The sequence below is a fragment of the Chaetodon trifascialis genome, chromosome 12 (genome assembly GCF_039877785.1).
Source record: "Chaetodon trifascialis isolate fChaTrf1 chromosome 12, fChaTrf1.hap1, whole genome shotgun sequence".
NCBI classification, from domain to species: domain Eukaryota; kingdom Metazoa; phylum Chordata; class Actinopteri; order Chaetodontiformes; family Chaetodontidae; genus Chaetodon; species Chaetodon trifascialis.
The window spans coordinates 6701704-6719160 of record NC_092067.1 but is presented as its reverse complement, the minus strand read 5'-3'; the positions used below and the strand labels follow the sequence as shown (position 1 = coordinate 6719160).

At 41.1% G+C, this 17457-nt stretch overlaps 1 protein-coding gene across 1 annotated transcript in view; it reads left to right on the top strand.

Annotated features, from left to right (window-relative positions):
- neb (nebulin) overlaps window positions 1-17457 on the top strand; it is a 58711-nt gene that overhangs the window by 16131 nt on the left and 25123 nt on the right. The window contains exons 40-90 of the mRNA XM_070976525.1: window positions 5-316; window positions 470-676; window positions 772-876; window positions 992-1099; window positions 1213-1524; window positions 1626-1829; window positions 2904-3008; window positions 3129-3236; window positions 3570-3881; window positions 3986-4189; window positions 4347-4451; window positions 5322-5429; window positions 5519-5830; window positions 5944-6147; window positions 6305-6409; window positions 6517-6624; window positions 6735-7046; window positions 7135-7338; window positions 7447-7551; window positions 7880-7987; window positions 8101-8412; window positions 8513-8716; window positions 8820-8924; window positions 9041-9148; window positions 9249-9560; window positions 9670-9873; window positions 10008-10112; window positions 10340-10447; window positions 10576-10887; window positions 11203-11406; window positions 11544-11648; window positions 11825-11932; window positions 12021-12332; window positions 12490-12594; window positions 12766-12864; window positions 12997-13098; window positions 13247-13354; window positions 13475-13786; window positions 13899-14003; window positions 14102-14206; window positions 14310-14414; window positions 14539-14646; window positions 14755-14865; window positions 15263-15460; window positions 15571-15675; window positions 15775-15879; window positions 16124-16228; window positions 16348-16455; window positions 16551-16664; window positions 16825-17022; window positions 17196-17300. Of these exons, the coding sequence (XP_070832626.1) occupies window positions 5-316; window positions 470-676; window positions 772-876; window positions 992-1099; window positions 1213-1524; window positions 1626-1829; window positions 2904-3008; window positions 3129-3236; window positions 3570-3881; window positions 3986-4189; window positions 4347-4451; window positions 5322-5429; window positions 5519-5830; window positions 5944-6147; window positions 6305-6409; window positions 6517-6624; window positions 6735-7046; window positions 7135-7338; window positions 7447-7551; window positions 7880-7987; window positions 8101-8412; window positions 8513-8716; window positions 8820-8924; window positions 9041-9148; window positions 9249-9560; window positions 9670-9873; window positions 10008-10112; window positions 10340-10447; window positions 10576-10887; window positions 11203-11406; window positions 11544-11648; window positions 11825-11932; window positions 12021-12332; window positions 12490-12594; window positions 12766-12864; window positions 12997-13098; window positions 13247-13354; window positions 13475-13786; window positions 13899-14003; window positions 14102-14206; window positions 14310-14414; window positions 14539-14646; window positions 14755-14865; window positions 15263-15460; window positions 15571-15675; window positions 15775-15879; window positions 16124-16228; window positions 16348-16455; window positions 16551-16664; window positions 16825-17022; window positions 17196-17300 (8445 nt within the window). The remainder of the gene's footprint in view (window positions 1-4; window positions 317-469; window positions 677-771; window positions 877-991; window positions 1100-1212; window positions 1525-1625; window positions 1830-2903; window positions 3009-3128; window positions 3237-3569; window positions 3882-3985; window positions 4190-4346; window positions 4452-5321; window positions 5430-5518; window positions 5831-5943; window positions 6148-6304; window positions 6410-6516; window positions 6625-6734; window positions 7047-7134; window positions 7339-7446; window positions 7552-7879; window positions 7988-8100; window positions 8413-8512; window positions 8717-8819; window positions 8925-9040; window positions 9149-9248; window positions 9561-9669; window positions 9874-10007; window positions 10113-10339; window positions 10448-10575; window positions 10888-11202; window positions 11407-11543; window positions 11649-11824; window positions 11933-12020; window positions 12333-12489; window positions 12595-12765; window positions 12865-12996; window positions 13099-13246; window positions 13355-13474; window positions 13787-13898; window positions 14004-14101; window positions 14207-14309; window positions 14415-14538; window positions 14647-14754; window positions 14866-15262; window positions 15461-15570; window positions 15676-15774; window positions 15880-16123; window positions 16229-16347; window positions 16456-16550; window positions 16665-16824; window positions 17023-17195; window positions 17301-17457) is intronic.

Sequence of the window (17457 nt, the reverse complement as noted above, 5' to 3'; positions counted from 1 at the left end):
ACAGTACAAGTACAAGTTGGCATATGAGAAGGCCAGAGGCCACCACGTTGGCTTCCGCAGCCTTCAGGACGATCCTCTGCTGGTTCACTACATGGAAGTGGCCCGACTGCAGAGTGACAAGAACTACAAGAAGGACTACCACAAGGCTAAGCTGAAGTATCACAGCCCAGTAGACATGTTGAGTGTGGTCCATGCCAAGCAGGCATCTACTGTTCAGACTATGGCTGGATACAAACAGAGAATCTCCCACTACACCGTCCTGCCTGATGCCATGAACCTGGAACTAGCTCGTAACATGCAGTTCATTGCCAGTGATGTATGTAGAGAGTCTGATTTAATCATTTTAAAATTATAATTAATAGATATTTCAAAAATAAAATCCAAAGTTTTGCGTTGGTGTTACCATAACATCATGTGTAGCTGTGCAGCATTGTGAAGGAATACTGTTTCTTGTGATGTTCTGCCTCAGAACCAGTACAAGAGTGAATATCAAAGCTACGTTAGAGGAATAGGATGGGTTCCTATTGGATCGTTGGATGTTGAGAAAGCAAAAACAGCTGGCCAGATCTTCAGTGAGGCCCGATACCGTCAACATCCAAGCAACTTCAAATTCACTAAGGACATGCAGTCCATGGATCTGACACTGGCCACTGCAAACAATCAAATTATGGATAAGGTACTGAATAGGACTTCCTGTGAAAATAATAGTAATATTTCTTCTTTAACATTTATGTCTAAGATATCAAACCAGCAACTACATTTTGTTTTTAGCAATCATACACCAAAACCTGGGAGAAAGACAAGACTTCGATCCACATAATGCCTGATGCAATGGACATTGTTCTTGCCAGAGCAAACAAGAAGAACTACAGTGAGGTACAGTGGGATAACCTTAATTTTGGGTACATTACTTCAAATTGGTGCGTGAGTGTATCCATTTGAAACAAGACATGCTTTCCTCGATAAAAATGTACATCCACTCTCTCTTCAGAAACTGTACAAATTGGACAATGAGCAATCCAAGAAGAAGGGGCATAATTTCCGTGCTGATGCCATTGCGGTACAGGCTGCCAAAGCCTCCACAGCTATTGCTAGTGATGTAAGTGTCTGTATTTTCATTTCTATTCTGTACTTATCTACTGTATACATCAATTCATATGCTTCCCCTTCACCAGTGTTAGGTTATGAAAACTCTCATACTTGCTTTTTCAGTACAAGTACAAGACAGGATACCGTAAGCAGGTCGGCCACCACATCGGAGCTCGCAGCATCCAGGACGACCCTCTGCTCATGCTGGCTCTGAACTCAGCCAAGATTGCCAGTGATGCCCTGTACAAGAAGGACTTCAACAAGTCCAAGACCAAGTTCCACCTGCCAGTGGACATGCTGGCCTTTGAACTGGCCAAGAAGAACCAGATTCAGGTCAACCACGCCAACTACATCACCCGCTTGCACAACTGGACTTGCCTGCCGGACTCCAATGATGTGGTCCAGGCCAGACATGCATATGACATACAGAGTGATGTGAGTATGAATCCTCTGGAAAGTTGTCATGTATCATGAATGTACAGTTGTAAAGTTTTGGGACATGTTTCACCACATTGACCTGATTTTGTTTTGTCCAGGCTGTTTACAAGGAAGATCTGAAGATGTTGCAGGGCATTGGGTGGGTGCCTATAGGTTCACTGGATGTTGAGAAGACAAAGAAAGCTGGTGAGATCCTGAGTGAAAAAATGTATCGTCAGCACCCAAGTAACTTCAAATTCAAAGTCACTACTGAAGACATGCCCATGGTGCTGGCCAAGGCCAACGCTCAGGTTATGAACCAGGTATTTCATTTGCAGTTATTTCACCAGCATTTTATTGTGTTTTATATTTCTGCTGTTTTTTAGAAACTAAGAACCCTTAACAAATTGATTACATTTATAAATGATATTTTTGTTCAGTTATTTAAAAACATAAAGAAGGAAGGTAACATGACAATACTTGAAACAGCCAAAATGATCGATTTTTATAACGTCAGTTTTTCCGAGTAACGATAATGACAAATTTGACCAAATCAAATCAAATCAAATCAAATCAAATTTAACCTTGTTTACTGGATGACTGTAATTTACTTGAAACAAGCTATTTAATTGCAGAGTAATATTAATTGCAGAATATTTAAAATTTTCCTGTATCCAGTGAATTTTCCTTGTAACAGCTGACTTATTGTGCAACAGACAAGTATTTGATTTATTCAAACATATTTTAAACACCCAATTTTTCCTAAATTGTTCTATTATGTCAAATAAAGGTGCCACAGTTTCTCTGGCTTTGTGTGAAAAATAAAATCACATTGTTTCCATAAAAAGATTGTACATGTTCACTATGATAACAGTTTTTTGCTTTGTGTGTAGTATAAGTGGACTACAGTTTGCATTTCATTGTCCAACGTTGTGTTGTAAAATGATAAACAAATGAACCTTGAACTGATGGTGAAACCTTAAAGCTTTGTTTTGTCTCTTGCACAAAAAGTGAAAGGTTCAGCAAACATTACAAACAAACAAGAGTGATAAAGGACTACCTTGTTGCGCCTCTGCTTAAAAAAGCAATCTTAGGGTGACCCTTTCTTGATGACTGCCACCTCAGGGCTTTATTATGAATCATAGTTCTAATCAGTTAAATATAATTTAGGACCAGATTAAATGTGTAGAATACTGAAAAAAAGTGACAGCCGACTGTCAAAAACCTTCCCTGCTTGACTAGATTCAACATAAGTCAAATTCAGTAGTTGTATAATCTTATCAGTAGAATATTTGTCTGAGATCAGTATCGATTTAATTAAAAATGCATACTAATGAACATGTCTTCTAAATGTTTTATTTTTTTATATATAAACTAAACAAAAAATTGATTTACAGAATGCTTACACTGAAGCCTGGGAAAAGGACAAGTCTACCATTCACATCATGCCTGATGCCATGGATATTCTTCTGGCCAAAGCAAACAAAGTCAACTACAGTGTGGTGAGTCCTCAAACATTCTCAAAGAAATTAAGTTGTCATAGTTTTTAAAACAACAAACTTCATAATACATCACTATTTTTGGAGGATGCTTGAAGTTTTCTATGTTTTCCCTTTACCCAGAAAATGTACAAGCAGGCAAATGAAGATGCCAAGAAGAAGGGTTACGACCTGCGGAATGATGCCATTTCCATCATTGCAGCTAGGGCGTCCAGGGATATTGCCAGTGATGTAAGATATTTTAATTTCCACTCATTACAATTAAGACAAATAATATTTAATCTAAAAATCATCAGAAAAAAATGTCATGAAATTTTTATATCATTTTATTATTTTGGCAGTGTATCTAAGTCAAACGATTGTTTAATAGTTTATTTGTTCATATTGTGGTGAAATGTTTCATCCTCACATTTCATTAGTAAAAAATCAATGATTAAGAACATGATTACATGATTAATATATGCAGAAATTCATATGCAGGAAAGTATGAAAGCAGTATTACAACTGATACTACTTTACAGTAACCATGATGTTATGATCAGTTCTTCTGTTCCTCATTTACAGTACAAGTACAAGACAGGATACCGTAAGCAGGTCGGCCACCACATTGGTGCTCGCAGCATCCAGGACGACCCTCTGCTCATGCTGGCTCTGAACTCAGCCAAGATTGCCAGTGATGCCCTGTACAAGAAGGACTTCAACAAGTCCAAGACCAAGTTCCACCTGCCAGTGGACATGCTGGCCTTTGAACTGGCCAAGAAGAACCAGATTCAGGTCAACCACGCCAACTACATCACTCGCTTGCACAACTGGACTTGCCTGCCGGACTCCAATGATGTGGTCCAGGCCAGACATGCATATGACATACAGAGTGATGTGAGTACAAATCCTTGGATTAATACTATGGAAAGTTGTCATGTATCATGTTGTAAAGCTTTGGGACATGTTTCACCACATTGACCTGATTTTGTTTTGTCCAGGCTGTTTACAAGGAAGATCTGAAGATGTTGCAGGGTGTTGGGTGGGTGCCTATAGGTTCACTGGATGTTGAGAAGACGAAGAAAGCTGGTGAGATCCTGAGTGAAAAAATGTATCGTCAGCACCCAAGTAACTTCAAATTCAAAGTCACAACTGAAGACATGCCCATGGTGCTGGCCAAGGCCAACGCTCAGGTTATGAACCAGGTATGAAATCATCCATCCTCAAAGTGCAGTTAGTGTAAATAATACAAAATTGGTCAGTTCAACTTCTCATTCTGATGTGATGAGGAACATCTCTCATAATACTTGCAGAGTTCATACTTTGATTAAGATCTGATATTGTTGTCTTCTGTGACTGCAGAGTGCCTATGTTGAAGCCTGGCAGAATCAGAAGACCAAGATCCACATCATGCCTGACGCTATGGATGTTCTTCTAGCCAAAGCAAACAGTGTCAACTACAGTGTGGTAAGTCCAGAATTAAACATCTAAGAGTAAAGCAGCGGCGATTCATTACTTTAAATTAGGCCTCAAAGATATGCTGTATTAATAAGGATATGTGTCTGTTAGCAATACATATTAAGTAACTGACTCAGAATTTTGTTATTTGAAGCGGATTTGGCTGTTCAATACAAAAATTCGACTATCATTGCTCTTTTTATCCCCATATAGGCTCTCTGCCAATCAATATCAGCCAACATGAGTAGTATGTTTTACCTGTACTCATGTTTTAATGCCTTTCTTTGTCCTGGGAAAACATCAGATTTCCACACAGTCGGCAAAAGTAAAAGCATGCATCATGCTCCTTGTTCAGTTATAAAATCCCAGTGCATCACAGAGCGTCTCTCCTGCTGTCTGGTCACAGTGTTATCAGCCAAAGGGTCAATCACAGTGGACAGCAGAAGAGATGGTTGTACCACTGTCTGGTTCAAAGTTTGTTTCGCCAATTTCGCTGCTAGTCATCACCGGAGCCGCCAACAGACTGGAGTCACAGTGCCCTGTCTCACGCTGCCCTCCGTTTCTCTGACCCTTCACTGCCTCCATCACAGTTAGCTTTGTGGTTTGTGGTAATTTTGAGACTTGGTTTGTAAAGTTTGCTGCCTGTCACATTGTTGCTCCTGCATTGCTCTATGTGTAATGACACAACTAAAAGACAAAAGTGAAGTGATTCGACTGACAACATGCGACAGGCTCCGGGTCTTATCAACTGATGACTCGAATGATCGACTTTATGGGGCAGTCCTAATACACGTATATATATTTATTACTCAGTCCTACTTATAATGGAAAATACATGTGTAGTACTGATGTCTGTGGAATGATTGTGTTTGTTTACAGAAAAAGTACAAGCAGGCAAATGAAGATGCCAAGAAGAAGGGCTATGATCTGCGCAATGATGCCATTTCCATCATTGCAGCCAGGGCATCCAGGGACATTGCCAGTGATGTAAGTGGTTATATTTTACCAATGATAAACAGTTACCGTACATTTATGACTGTACATGTAGCCATGGAACTCTTCCATTTTTCTTTCAGTACAAGTACAAGACAGGATACCGTAAGCAGGTCGGCCACCACATCGGAGCTCGCAGCATCCAGGACGACCCTCTGCTCATGCTGGCTCTGAACTCAGCCAAGATTGCCAGTGATGCCCTGTACAAGAAGGACTTCAACAAGTCCAAGACAAAGTTCCACCTGCCAGTAGACATGCTGGCCTTTGAACTGGCCAAGAAGAACCAGATTCAGGTCAATCACGCCAACTACATCACTCGGTTGCACAACTGGACTTGCCTGCCGGACTCCAATGATGTTCGCCAGGCCAGACATGCATATGACCTGCAGAGTGATGTGAGTATGAACCCTTGAGTTAACACTATGGAAAGTTGACAGGTATCTTGAATGTACAGTTGTAAAGCTTTGGGACATGTTTCACCACATTTAACTGATTTTGTTTTGTCCAGGCTGTTTACAAGGAAGATCTGAAGATGTTGCAGGGCATTGGGTGGGTGCCTATAGGTTCACTGGATGTTGAGAAGACAAAGAAAGCTGGTGAGATCCTGAGCGAAAAAAAGTATCGTCAGCACCCAAGTAACTTCAAATTCAAAGTCACTACTGAAGACATGCCCATGGTGCTGGCCAAGGCCAACGCTCAGGTTATGAACCAGGTATGAAATCATCCATCCTCAAAGTGCAGTTAGTGTAAATAATACAAAATTGGTCAGTTCAACTTCTCATTCTGATGTGATGAGGAACATCTCTCACAATACTTGCAGAGTTCATACTTTGATTAAGATCTGATATTGTTGTCTTCTGTGACTGCAGAGTGCCTATGTTGAAGCCTGGCAGAATCAGAAGTCCAAGATCCACATCATGCCTGACGCTATGGATGTTCTTCTAGCCAAAGCAAACAATGTCAACTACAGTGTGGTAAGTCCAGAGTTAAATAGTTACAGTTGTACAGCTACTCAGATGGATTGCTCTCAGTGGTAAAGTTATATGCTTAACATCTCTGGGATAAATGTGTTTCTTTACAGAAAAAGTACAAACAGGCAAATGAAGATGCCAAGAAGAAGGGCTATGATCTGCGCAATGATGCCATTTCCATCATTGCAGCCAGGGCGTCCAGGGATATTGCCAGTGATGTAAGTGTTTCATTTTGGTTATTTAATTGAAAAATGAAAATCGTATTACACCCTTTGGACAAAATTTGAGTGTAACTGTCAACAAAGATATTATTTTGTTTTTCTTTCAGTACAAGTACAAGACAGGATACCGTAAGCAGGTCGGCCACCACATTGGTGCTCGCAGCATCCAGGACGACCCTCTGCTCATGCTGGCTCTGAACTCAGCCAAGATTGCCAGTGATGCCCTGTACAAGAAGGACTTCAACAAGTCCAAGACCAAGTTCAACCTTCCAGTGGACATGCTGGCCTTTGAACTGGCCAAGAAGAACCAGATTCAGGTCAACCACGCCAACTACATCACTCGCTTGCACAACTGGACTTGCCTGCCAGACTCCAATGACGTTCGTCAGGCCAGACATGCATATGACCTGCAGAGTGATGTAAGTGCAGTCTCTTTCTCTTAGTCTTTTATGTCATGTTCATACCAAGTATGTCAGGAATTGAATTTTGTGTTACTGTGCTTTATAGGCTGTCTACAAAGCTGACTTGAAGTGGCTCCAGGGTCTGGGCTGGGTCCCCATTGGCTCACTTGAGGTGGAGAAAGTCAAGAAGTGTGCAGAGATCTTGAGTGATAGGAAGTACCGCCAGCCCCCCAGCACTGTTCCTTTCACCAGCCCCATAGATGCCATGAACATTGTTCTGGCAAAGAATAACGCTTTGACCATGAACAAGGTAGAGATTATTATTTCATTTTCGTGTGAAAGGGCTTATAGTACATAAAGAATATCTCGATTTGCAATGACATCAGTTAACACTGGTATTTTTTGTGGTTTGTTTCAGCGTCTCTACGTAGAGGCATGGGAGAAGGATAAGACCAACCTGCACATCAAACCTGACACTCCCGAAATCATCCTGTCTCAGCAGAATGCTATCAACATGAGCAAGGTTATTACAATTCTTATTGCACATGATAAGATCACACCTTCCTGTGTGTCGAGCTGACTGGTTCTTGGCAATCTTTTAATGTTTAAAATCATTTCACAGAATTTGGAAACCAGCTTCTTGGCAGTTGTTTTTACTTATTAACCACCTTAAACCTCATTCAGAATCCTCTGGCTTGAATTAGGAGTTGTATTCTTAAAGTGGTTTCTATGAATACGATCCCTTTTTGCAAACCTTACCAGCTGGAAGCTTTCCAAATCTAAGTGCCACAATTAGACCCCCATTTGATAAAACAGTTCACAGAAGTATGCATGTGTGTCTTACTTTTCAGAAACTATACAAACAAGGTTTTGAGGCCACTATCAAGAAAGGCTATTTCCTCCCTGTGGATGCAATCTCTGTCAAAGCTGCTAAGGCCTCCAGGGACATCATCAGTGATGTGAGTGACTTGTACTCTACCACATATCTTTTTATATGATTGCTGCTGGTATTCAACATAATGTGAGATATGTTCCACTTGTAACATAAACCAATTTCTGCTGATATCATCAGTACAAGTACAAGACAGGATACCGTGGGCAGGTCGGCCACCACATTGGTGCTCGCAGCGTCCAGGACGACCCTCTGATCATGCTGGCACTGAACTCAGCCAAGATTGCCAGTGATGCTCTGTACAAGAAGGACTTCAACAAGTCCAAGACCAAGTTCAACCTTCCAGTGGACATGCTGAGTCTTGAGCTGGCAAAGAAATGCCAGATTCAGGTCAACCACGCCAACTACATCACCCGCCTGCACCAGTGGACTTGTCTGCCAGACTCCAATGATGTGGTCCAGGCCAGGAAAGCCTATGATCTTCAGAGTGATGTGAGCCCTTCTGCGACATATTAAACACCTCTCAACGTATTTTGCCATTTTCACTGTGCTTATGTGTTTTCATGTTACATGTGTACACTTTTCCCAACAGGCTGTATACAAAGCAGACATGGATGAGGTCGTAGGCGTAGGATGGGTTCCCATTGGTTCGCTCGACGTGTTGAAGGCCAAGAATGCTTCAAAAATTCTCAGCGACCGCCTCTACAGGCAGAAACCAGAGAAACTGAAATATACAACTGACATGTCTTCCATGCCCATGGTCTTAGCCAAAGCGAATGCTGATATCATGAACAAGGTGAAAAATATCATATCTGTCTTTTATAATTTTTGCACATTCATCATTCTTTTCTTGGTAATTATAATTTATGTGTGTTTTTTTTTTCTGGTTCTCACCACAGAGAAACTACATTGCTGCTTGGGAGGCTGACAAGGTTAAGACCCATGTGACACCTGACCTACCTGAGCTTCTGCTTTCGAAAGCTAATGCTTACAACATCAGCAGGGTATGTTTGGTCTATTTTGACTTAAAGTAGGATTCTACATATGTGTCAGTAAATATCAATATTATAGGCATCACGTTTTTCATTTCATAATTCATCTATATTCACTTCTTTTTCAGAAATTATACAGGGAAGGTGTTGAGGAGATCTTCAGAAAGGGCTACGACCTCAGGGGTGATGCTGTCTCTGTTGTCGCTGCCAAACATGGAAGAGAAATCATCAGTGATGTATGTAACATATAAATGGGATCTTTTCTGTTTGATATTGACGTGTGCTCATTTGTAAAGTATTCTGTGTATTACCACGTCACTCTTTCTCTCTAAACAGTACAAGTACAAGACAGGATACCGTAAGCAGGTCGGTCACCATATCGGAGCCCTCAGCGTCCAAGATGATCCTCTGATCGTGCTGGCTCTGAACTCAGCCAAGATTGCCAGTGATGCCCTGTACAAGAAGGACTTCAACAAGTCCAAGACCAAGTTCAACCTGCCAGTGGATATGCTGAATCTTGAACTGGCCAAGAAATGCCAGATCCAAGTCAACGATTTCAACTACAGAACTCATCTGCACAACTGGACCTGTCTCCCTGACTCCAATGATGTGGTCCAGGCCAGAAAGGCCTATGACCTGCAGAGTGATGTGAGTAATCCTCCTAATGTGCTTCCTGGGGACTACAAAAATGTTTTATTTTTCAAAAAGAAATCTCAATGTGACTTTGTGGTCCTTTCTTTCCCCCTGTGACTTGTAGGCTGTGTACAAGGCTGACATGGAATGGGTCAAGGGAATGGGTTGGGTGCCAATTGGTTCACTTGATGTGGAGAAAGCCAAGAAAGCAGGAGAGATCCTGAGCGACATAAAGTACCGCCAGCATCCCAGCAACTTCAAATTTACTGCCAAGACAAGTGACATGCCATATGCCCTAGCTCAGGCCAATGCCCAGATCATGGACAAGGTAGAGCTGGCACATCAAATGTTTCAGCATTTGATACAAAAGAGGATAACTTGTTTTAGATAAAGCTCTATAATAATGCTCTGTGACTCCGTTAAAGTCACATGTCACTATCTGTGTCAATCTGCTGTTTACAGAAAGCGTATGTTTCTGCCTGGGAGGCAGATAAGACCAACCTTCACGTCATGCCTGACACCCCAGAGATCCTCCTGGCCAAGCAGAACAAACTCAACACCAGTCTGGTAATGCAGTGCTTCTTCATGTGGTTGTATATCCAATTAGTACATCACAGATTATTATCATATCAGTAATTGTTATTGTGCTTTACAGATAATTGTGCCAAGGTTTAAAGCCATGTGGTTGTTGAGCTTTCAGTCACATCCAGTTTAAAAGAAATATTATTTATTATGGTCTATAGTACACAGTGTATATGTTAGAGACCCTAACAGCATTATTATTGTTTCCCCAGAAATATTACCGTGAAGGCTTTATGGACACCATAAACAAGGGCTATGTCCTTCCCAAAGATGCTATTTCTGTTTTAGCAGCAAGGGGCTCGCGAGACATCATCAGCGATGTAAGTCTGCACCACTCTTAGAAACATTTTTCACATTCTCTTCACTTTGTAAATTCTGCAGCATTTTTTGATTTCCCTGCAGTTTGTGTTCTGAAACTGATCAAAGTATTTCTGTCCCAAATTTTCAGTACAAATACAAGGCCGGTTTCCGCAAGCAGTGTGGCCATCACATCGGTGCCCTCAGTGTTAAGGACGACCCACTGATTATGTTGGCGGCTCATGCGGCCAAGATCTCCAGTGACAACATCTACAAGAAGGACTTCAACAAAACCAAGACCAAATACAACCTGCCAGTAGACATGTTGACGATTGAACTCGCCAAGAAATGCCAGCAGCAAGTGAATGACTTCAACTACAGAACTCACTTACACCAGTGGACCTGCCTGCCAGACTCCAATGATGTGGTTCAAGCGAGGAAGGTCTACGACTTACAGAGTGACGTAAGTACATGGAAAGTGTGTGTGTAATGTGTTTGTATGTCAGTTGGTTATCATTACCAGAAAGGAAATTGCGTTAAGTTAAAATGTTTTTTTGAGCATTTAGGATTGTTAGAGTCCGTATGTTTGTTATATTTCATAGATATTCAGATTCATTCAGTTCACTTAACATTTTGAACCTTGTGCTGCATCCAATTAATTTACCGTAAATCTTTTCATCCGTATTTTGAGACATCCAGCAGTCAAACAAATACAAAACCTACAAGAACAAAAACATAAAGGTATTTGGTGGGGTTAAAACTGCTATTTGTTTCTTAGGCGGTATACAAAGCTGACCTGGAGTGGCTGAGAGGTTGCGGCTGGTCACCTCAGGACTCTGTGGACGTCATCAAAGCTAGAAATGCCCAGACTGTTCTCAGTGAGAGGCTCTACCGCCAGCCCCCAAGCACTGTGAAGTTCACCAGCGTTGTTGACCTCCCAGCTATTGTCTTGTCCAAGCAAAACGCTGATAACATCAGTGATGTGAGTAATAACATCTGTCTGCATACTAAATGCTTTCTTTAGTGAATTAAAAAACAACATGAAGTATTTTGTACAAATATCTGTATAAATGAGGATGTGAAAATAAAGAAGTCAATGTTTTGTTTTCTCATTGACAGAGGAAATACAGGGAAGTCTGGGATAAAGACAAGCTCACCATTCACCTGCCAGCCAACGCCCCCCCCTTTGAACTGTCCAGGGCCAATGCTATCAACATCAGCAACGTACGTTTGTATGAGTACAAGAACTGTACCAGTTCTGCCTATGTTGAAATGCTTAAAACTCAACATAAATATCCTAAAAGTATAGAAATATCTAATTTGTTGGAATGTGTTATTAAATCAGTGCATGATGACTGTGATTTTGATGTGCTAACATGAAATCTTTTTGTTCTGTGTAGAAACTGTACACAAAAGCATGGGATGACCAGAAGGCCAAAGGCTACCATGTCAAGGAGGATGCTATCTCTGTGCTGAGGGCTAAAGCTTCCAGAGATATCATTAGTGACGTAAGAAAAAATTATGAAATGATGTTTCAATAGAACTGATTCATAAATGAGACACCTTTTCCTTAACATTTTGTCTCTTCTCTTTTAGTACAAGTACAAGACAGGATACCGCAGGCAGGTCGGCCACCACATCGGTGCTCGCAGCGTCCAGGACGACCCTCTGATCATGCTGGCACTGAACTCAGCCAAGATTGCCAGTGATGCCCTGTACAAGAAGGACTTCAACAAGTCCAAGACCAAGTTCAACTTGCCAGTGGACATGCTGACACTTGAGCTGGCAAAGAAATGCCAGATTCAAGTCAATGATTTTAACTATAGAACTTATTTGCACCAATGGACTTGTCTGCCAGACTCCAATGATGTGGTCCAGGCCAGAAAGGCCTACGATCTGCAGAGCGATGTAAGTTTATGGTAGTGCTCGTGGATAGTATTCATTTTCATATTTGTTGGATCTTTTGATGAAATGTATGCTGTATGCTCTTATTTTAGCCCAAAAAACTCTCACATTGTGACGGTATGAAACCACACAAACGTATCTGCCTGTTTTGTTTTCTCAGGCTGTGTACAAGGCTGATTTGGAATGGTTACGTGGATGTGGATGGATTCCACACGAGTCTGTGGATGTCATGAAGGTGAAGCATGCACAGAAGATCCTGGCTGATGTAAGTCTGACTACAATTTGACTTTGAAGTTACTTGTAAAATCACAGACATTTATATACATTTGTAAAACATGTTAAGATGTCATTAGAATTTGGTCAATCCATGAAAAATGCACATGCATCTCATTTGCAAAATTATTGTTTTTCTTTCATTTCTTTCTTGTTATTTTAGAGAGGCTATCGTGTCAAGTTGGATGATCAGAAATTCACAGTTCCAACAGACAGAGTCGACATGCTCTGTGCCAAGAATGCTGCTGATGTCCTCAACGAGGTGAGGATGACTCTGTTCTACAGATGCTGTTTGAATATGTTTTGAGTCCTCTCGTCAGTTAAGCCATCTGATAGAGTAGTGGCAGATTTGTGGGTTTTTATTAACTGATTTTTTATTTCACACTCTTCTCAGGCCAAGTATCGTGAAGCCTGGCACCAGGACAAGACCAATTACACACTGGTGGAGACTCCAACTCTTGCCACAGCCAGAGAGGTGGCTAAGAACGTTCACCCGGTAAGATGATTCCTCATGGGAGGTATTTGTTACAGTACATGTTTCAGTCCAGCAGTACTTTTTCTGTATCTGTTTTATCCTGTGTTATTATCAGCTCAAAAACAATACATAATCATAAACCTATAGTAACCGATTCCATCTTTTGCAGAAACTGTATACCAAAGACTGGGATAAGGTCAAAGCCACAGGCTACTTCATGCCTGGAGATGCTGTACCAATCAAGCAGTGCATCCAGACTACTAAAGTGCAGAGTAAGGTGAGTAGTGGGCCAGAGTTCCATCTTCCTTTCATAATAAGAACATTTAATAAAGTTGTTCAGAATTTTACCAAAGACATGACAATATGGAGATAATGATTTCCATCATCTGTTCTGTAGCATAATTACCTTGAGGGATACCGCAAGCAGGTCGGCCACCACATCGGTGCTCGCAGCGTCCAGGACGACCCTCTGCTCATGCTGGCTCTGAACTCAGCCAAGATTGCCAGTGATGCCCTGTACAAGAAGGACTTCAACAAGTCCAAGACCAAGTTCAATCTGCCAGTGGACATGCTGCAGTTTGAACTGGCCAAGAAATGCCAGATCCAAGTCAATGATGACAACTACAGAACCCGCCTGCACCAGTGGACTTGTCTGCCAGACCAGAATGATGTCATCCAGGCCCGTAAAGCCTATGATCTTCAAAGCGATGTGAGTGCTAATCCTACCAATCTAGGACTTATTTGCCACATTCATATAGTAAATTGACAGAAACTTCTATCTATTCTAACCTCCTAACTCGTGCCTTGGTTTCTGTCTTCAGTTTGTGTATAAGGCTGATCTGGAATGGATTCGAGGCTGCGGCTGGGTAGCAGCTGACTCTGTTGATCATGTCAAGGTCAAGAAGGCCCAGGAGATTCTCAATGATGTATGTTTACTGTATTACATTCAGTCTTTTAATTAGCTATTTTCCCATTCTGTGTCAGTTCATTGTGTCTCACCTTGATGCTGAAATTTTATTTGCAGAGGCTCTACAAAAAGAATGCCAAAGAAGAGTTTGGAAAATTCACACTGATTGTGGACCGCCCTGAACTTCTCTTAGCAAGGACAAACGCTGCCAACCTCAGTGATGTATGTAAAAATCCAACATTCAAACTGCAAAATTTCAAGAGATATTTTACGAAAAAATAATCAAGTCTAAAATCTGAATTCTCTTTTTTTCTTCCTACTATAGCTGAAGTACAAAGAGACATTCAATGCAGAAAAAGGTCATTACATTGGTTCAGATGACACTCCTCAACTGGCCCACAGCAGGGAGGTGTCGAAGAACATCAGCGAGGTAATGTGGAATATTTAGCTAATTCATTCATTCTTTCAATTCATTCTTTAATTCATGATTTTTATTGATGCCACATATTGTGTCAGCCGTCTTTAAACCTTATGCCTACTTCTTGTGATTTCAGAAACTCTACAAACTGGGATGGGATGAGTCAAAGGCTACAGGCTACCAGCTGAACCATGAATTCATCCCACTTCTCACTGGCAGGAAGGCCAGGGATATTGCTAGTGATGTGAGTGTCTTATAGTTGTCAGTGCTGATGAGGCAAAATCACATGAAATCATGTTTTCATTCTTTTTTTAAACAAAACTGAGACTTTTATTAATCCATATTCTACTAGGCCAAGTACAAGGATGCCCATGAGAAGGCCAAGGGTCACTACATGGCTGGAACCCTGGTGGACTTCCCTGAGGTGATGCGCTGTGGAGAGCAGGAGAAGAACAAGGGACTGGTAAGATATTAATAAAAGTTTGCCACTTTGTTCCACACATATCAAGACATCTTAATACTTTTGCAATGTACAATAAAAGACCAAATAAAGAAATGTTAACATGTATCACATGCACTACAAGATGGATACTGTCCAATTCTGGTAAATAATAGCAAAAAGATATTCCTTTATGGAATGACAATCTACAGTCAAATGATCACCTCAGTCTTTAGGTAAATGGTCTGTGATGCGTTTTAAATGTTATGTTACTTAAGTCTTCTTCATTTGGCATGTTTAAGCATGTAAATTGCTTTTATGACTAAAGATTGTGATTTATGTTTCTTATAATCCACATAAACTTTATTGTAGGCTAATTTGTGTCACATTGCTAACTTACATGGGCTGCATGTCTTCACAGAGAGTCTACCAGAAGGACTACCATCAGAGCAAAACCAAGACCCACCTCCCCCCCGACATCATCGCCAACCAGGTAGCCAAGCGGTGCCAGGACATGCTGAGTGACGTCATCTACCGTACCTACCTGCACCAGTGGACTTGCCATCCTGACCAGGAAGACGCCATTCGTGCCCGCAAGACCAACGAGATTCTCAGTGATGTAGGTCCTTCTTCCACATACAATAAAAGAATTAGCTGTTTGCAAGCAAGAGAACATACAAAATATACACACAGTAATATTCTGTGCGTTATGCTGTTGTCATTTGATAGGTGTTCTACAAGGATGACCTGAACTGGATGAAGGGTATTGGTTGCTTTGTCTGGGACACGCCAGAAATCCTTCGTGCCAAGAAGTCCTACGAGCTGCAGAGTGATGTGAGTAACAACATGCAAGATCACAGAAAATAGAAAATAATTGAATTCTTAAGTTTGTGAATGTGTGATAAATAACCCATGCTGTATCTTTCTGTGTAGCTCAAATACAGAGACGAGGCCAAGAAGGAATTCAACAATTACTCCATTGTGACAGACACCCCAGTTTATGTGACTGCTGTCCTGGGTCACACCTGGGCCAGTGAGGTGAATGGACTGGACTTCTTAAAACACACACATATATATATATATATATATATATATATATATATATATATATATATATATATATATATATATATATATATATATATATATATATATATATATATATATATATATATATATATATATAGTGTATATATATAGTGTATATATATAGTGTATATATATAGTATTTGAGTTTCAAATGCCTGATTGAGTGCATTAATTTAACAATTGTCATTGATAGCTCAACTACAGGGAGGCTTATCATAAGGAGAAGCACCTGTATACTACCGTTCTGGATACCTACGACTACGCCAGATGCCACAACTTCAAGCACTTCTTCAGCAATGTAAGTGAAGATAAACATCTCTCTTTTTCACTTTCACCCAGTGATATGATATCAGCTGTGTAAACAGCATGTTCGGGCATAGCAACATGTTCATAATGTTCTGACTTTGCTGTCGACAGAAAAACTACACTGCTGCCTGGGATAAAGTCAAAGCCAAGGGCTACCAGATTCCACATGACTCAAACGCCCTGCAGCACGCCAAAACCCAGAAGATCATTCTCAGCAACGTGAGTCAAGATCTATGAATTTTATCCCATGTTGCTGCTAGGATTTTCTTCACATTGACCATAAAAAGACAATATGAATCCTTTTGACCCTTTAGGTGAAATACAAGGAGGATTACGAGAAGTTCAAATCCCTCTACAGTCTGCCCAAGAGTCTTGAGGACGATCCCGCCACGGCTCGCTGCGTCAAAGCTGGGAAACTGGTCCTGGATGTAAGTACAAATCGTTGAGCCATTTTATCATCCATATGTCTGCATTTCTTTCAATGAGGGATACAGGTAAGATTAACAAGTAGTTAAAATGCATTCAACTGTGTAGCTTTTTGTGCATCTGTAACCAGAACTGAAAGCAAAAATCTGTTGTCCATTACAGCGTCTGTACAAGGAGAACTATGAGAAGACCAAGGCCAAGAACCATATCCCACCAGACATGTTGGAGATCCTGTCTGCCCGCAACACGCAGTCCACTGTCAGCGGGATCCACTACCGCAAGTATCTGCATCAGTGGATCTGCCTCCCTGATATGCAGGTGTACGTCCAAGCACGCAAAGTCAACGAGCAGCTCAGTGATGTGAGTAACTGCCCTCAGCTTAATATCCTGTCCCTGTTACTGTGTTGCCTCAGTAGTACCCATACTTCTTGTAGCCATGTACTCCATGAAAAAGGGTCAGGTTTCTACAAGTTGCAATACAAACACATCTGCCAGAGTCACTTAACTTGTGTGTTGTTGTGTGCTTTCTGCAGATCTTCTACAAGGATGACCTGAACTGGCTGAAGGGTATTGGCTGCTATGCCTGGGACACACCAGAGATCCTCCGTGTCAAGCATGCTGGTAACCTTCAGAGTGAGGTTAGCCCACCTGCTATATTCATTCTAATTCTTCCCACTATTGAACATCCTCCTCAGATATTTCATTAACAACTGTCACTTCATTTTTCTTCATATCCTTCTTTTCTATGGCACTCAAACAACTGTCAGTATCTCCTTTCCAGTAAATCCTCCACAA